Source organism: Gavialis gangeticus, unplaced genomic scaffold (assembly GCF_001723915.1).
Source record: "Gavialis gangeticus isolate Ggan-Ray unplaced genomic scaffold, GavGan_comp1, whole genome shotgun sequence".
NCBI lineage: Eukaryota > Metazoa > Chordata > Crocodylia > Gavialidae > Gavialis > Gavialis gangeticus.
Genome location: NW_017729004.1, coordinates 38,685,648 through 38,689,691, shown reverse-complemented (window position 1 = coordinate 38,689,691; position 4,044 = coordinate 38,685,648). Strand labels below are relative to the sequence as shown.

The window sequence follows — 4,044 nt, the reverse complement described above, 5'->3', positions numbered from 1 at the left end:
AAGAGTGAGTGTGTGGGCGAGAGAGAGATCTGTGTGTGCATGTGTCCAGCCTGGCCTCAAACAATTCTGTCCTGCACCTCTCTCCTCCCCATCCTTCAATCAGGGCAGATCTCGGTGGGACAGGCACCCCCAGCTGCCATCACGGCTCCAGGGAAAAGCTGGTGCTCAGCCTGCCCCCTATGACACTTGGCACACAGGCTCCCCTGCCTGGATCCCAGCCCCCAGGCGTCCCCAGCCCAGTCAGTAGGTCCCTTCCATCCAGCTTCTCTCTGATTCTCCATGATTACTGTTGCTGACAGAGCAGCAGGGGGGCCACTGCTCCCCCATGCCAGGCAGCTAATCAGGGATAGCTTGGTCATTCATCTGTGCTCAGGAGTCTCTGGCAGCCTGGGGAGCCCACAGGGTGCACTGGGAGGCATGTGAGAGCACCCTAAGCTGCTGGCCTCAGCCACTGCAAGCAGACTCTGAGCCCCCCTTCTGCCCATCAAACAGCACATGTCTGTTCAGTTTGGTCCTGACCTAATCTAGAGCGCTTAGAGTTAAGTGTGATACTTAGAGTGCTTCCACCTCAAGTTTTTTGAATGTCTGGACTTAGCCAAAGTTTCCATTTGAAATTGGCATTTTTTAGTGTGTAGCTAATGGTGGGTATCTTGTTGAAAAGTTAGCTCAATTGTGAAACTGGCAGGGGGCTCCTTTGGGAAAGACTGAGTCAAATCCCTGCTTTAATTGAAGAAAGAACTGCATGCCTCCTTCGTTCCCAAAGCAGGAATAACCCAGAGGATGGAAAGGAAACTTTACAAAATCCAAACACACTGGATTTCCTTCATCTTCTTCTGTTTGGTAGAGGAGATGATTTGCCATCGTCTACCAAAGCTAGAAGCTTCCACCATTTGAGTTCTCAGATCACCTGATATTTGCACAGATGGAGAGGCTAGGAACATCTGTACAGTTACTTCATGCTGCAGCTCACCCACCCCAAGCACACCAACTTCAGAAGATGTGTTTTCAGGAATTTTATCTGCATCTGTTCTCAAACTCCTCTTTAAAAGGGTGCTTTGGTGCAGATGAGAAATAGCACACATTAATACAATCTCTGGTTGTATTGGCTTTTTTGCTTTCTTTTTGCTGCTTTCCCTGAGCTTGGGGCAAGATAATCTGGAGGAGCTGGATCAACTCCACATACTGGCCCTGGGTGCTGGCTCCAGGGCTGGTTCAGATTGGGCCATGATGGAACCACTGCAAAGGGCTGGTCTAGTGGGCACTACATGAAGCATGTGCCCCCTGCCAGCCCCCCCGTGCTGCAAGCAGCTCACACAGCCAGTCTGGCCCTATGTTCCACGTGCAGCACAGGCTGGCTCCAGGACTCCCTGTGCATGCAGCACACAGGGCTGGCATAGCATATGTCCTGCCTGAGGTGCCCAACGCTGCTCATGCCACAGGGGATCCAGCAGAGTCTGCAGGTTCTAGGTCCACATGAAGATGCTTAGTTGAGCATGGAGTCCTAAGTACTCATTAATATTCAAGAAGGTGTTTAATGTTCACCTAGGAAAGTTCTTCTGCTGGTAAACCAATGTGCTAAGTAGAAGGGAGATGGAGCATATTGTTAAGAACTACCCCAGACTTTTAGAGGTTATGTTTGGTAAGAAGGGAGCACTGTGCGCCAAGCTCATGCCGAACCCATCCAAGTGGCTCTCGCAGTAAGTAGAATGCAATAGAAGCACTCAAATACCAGTGTGGTATGGTTTGTGTGTGTGTGTAGGTAAATAGATATTTTTATTGCTTTGAGAATTGGGCTGTGACAAAACTGCTATTTGTCAGTCTGGTTTGAGCATTTTTCTGTGCTGCATGAGAACCACTAGTAGGAAACTTGGACATTTGAAGTATAGCCTAAAAGTTTGCCTTTCAAAGTATTTGCAGTTTGTCTGTCCTAGTGAGAACTTTTGGACACATGGCTGTCCAGGTTATTCTGCTTTTATGTTTAAATATTTAATGGAATTTTCAGAAATGAATCAAAAATTATATTGCTTTGATCTTGCAGGTGATCGCATGTGAGCAGCAGCTAGATAGCTCCTATGATGCCAGATGTGATGCATGGTCACTAGGTATCACTGCTATAGAGCTAGGAGATGGAGATCCACCTCTGGCAGACTTGCATCCTATGAGAGCACTCTTCAAAATACCAAGGTAATGTCTTGATACACTTATATCTCATGTCATTAGTCTAATCCAGTGGTTTTCAACCTGTGGTCTGCAGACCCCTGGGGGTCTACAGACTATGTCTGAGGTGTTTTCAAAAGATGACTCTGATTAATCAAAAGTATGTGAATACCCACACTTACAATTCAAGGGGGTCTGCACTAGGCCTGTGCAAGTAGGCAGTTATTCAGGCCGCTTCAGATGCCAGGGAGCTCCTGTCCGAGTTCCCGCTTTGATCCAGCCGAAGCAGCACCAAAGCTTTGGAGCCACCTTGGAGATCCAGCCATAGGGTATAATGGGGAATCAATGAAATATCTATAACTTTGTTGTTTTCTGTCTAATTTGAATGAAACTTGCAGGGGTAGTAGCCTCTGCTGAGCGCATGAAGCCAAGCAAGTTTCAAGAGATTCAGTGCAGGGATTTGAGGGGAACTGTACCCCAATTTTTTGAAAGCAAAATTCATGTCATGTGTATGTATTACACCACAGGGGGGTGAAAAATTCCGGGGTGGTGGGCCCTGATGAGGGCACAAAGCCTGACAAGTTTCAAGAAGATCAGTGTAGGGGTTTGGAGGGAACTTCACCTCAAGCTGCAGACAAGCAAAACTCATGACATGGGTGACCCTGTGTGTGTTAAGGCACAGCAGGATGAAAGCTGCAGGGATGGTAGCCCCTGATGCAGCCACAAAGCCTGCCAGTTGTCGAGGAGATAGGTGCAGGGCTTCTAGCTGCTAACAGACAAAACTCGTGACATGGGTGCTTGTGCAACTGACTGTCTCTGTCATGGGGCAGTTGATTGTCTGTATTGATTCTTTCTCTCCTTAATCTGTTGTTTTGTAGGTGTTAATTGTTGCTAATTAACTGGTTACATTAGCTAGCAACTGTATATTGAGCTGGTCCCTGAGTGAATCATGATTGATTGGTAACTGGTAACACAGTAGCTTAGCAGCCAGACCTGAAGTAGTTACCCCCTCTTCCATCCCCACAAGACAGACACAGTTGCACAAGCACACACGTCATGAGTTTTGCCTGTCAGCAGCTAGAGGTGCAGGGCCCCAGAACCCAGAGCTCCTGCACCTATCTCCTTGACAGCCGGCAGGCTTCGTGGCCTCAGCAGGGGCTACCATCCCTGCAGTTTTCATCCTGCTGCACCTTAACACATAGCCATGTCACGAGTTTGGCTTGTCTGCAGATTGAGGTGCAGTTTCCCCTAAACCCCTGTACTTATCTCCTTGAAACTTCGCAGGATTTGTGGCCTCAGTAGGCACCATCACCCCTGCAATTTTCAGCCCACTGTGCCTTAATACACACAGGATCATCTATGTCACGAGTTTTGCCTCTCAGCAGCTTGAGGTGCAGTTCCCCCCAAACCCCTGCACCAATCTTCTTGAAACTTAGCAGGCTTTGTGGCCTCACCAGGGGCCACCAGCCCTGCAGTTTTCACCCCCCTGTGTTGTAATACATAGATGTGACATGAGTTTTGCTTTCGCAAATTTGGGGTGCAGTTCCCCCCAAGCCCCTGCACTGATCTTCTTGAAACTTGGCAGGCTTCATGTTCTCAGCAGAGGCTACCACCCATGCAAGTTTCATCCAAATCAGACAAAAAAACAACAAAGTTATAGATATTTCATTGATTCCCCATTATACCCTATGGCCGGATCTCCAAAGTGGCTCCGAAGCTTTTCCAAAGCTCTTTGGAAGCTCCGAATCACTTCAGAAAGCCTAACAAAGCCAATGCTTTGATCTGGACATGCTGCTTTGGACGCCAAAGCATCCAAAGCTTCTCCGGATCCAAAGCATGGTCCGAAGCCTCGCACAGCCCTAGTTTGCACCTTGAGAGAAGCTTGAG

The 4,044-nt window shown here is 48.2% G+C and overlaps 1 protein-coding gene across 4 annotated transcripts in view; it reads left to right on the top strand.

Annotated features, from left to right (window-relative positions):
• The window catches only part of MYO3A (myosin IIIA), a 310,475-nt gene that overhangs the window by 107,089 nt on the left and 199,342 nt on the right, over positions 1 to 4,044 (top strand). For all 4 annotated transcript variants that reach the window (XM_019508276.1, XM_019508274.1, XM_019508275.1 and 1 more), the window contains exon 6: positions 2,039 to 2,184. In XM_019508276.1, the coding sequence (XP_019363821.1) occupies positions 2,039 to 2,184 (146 nt within the window). The remainder of the gene's footprint in view (positions 1 to 2,038; positions 2,185 to 4,044) is intronic.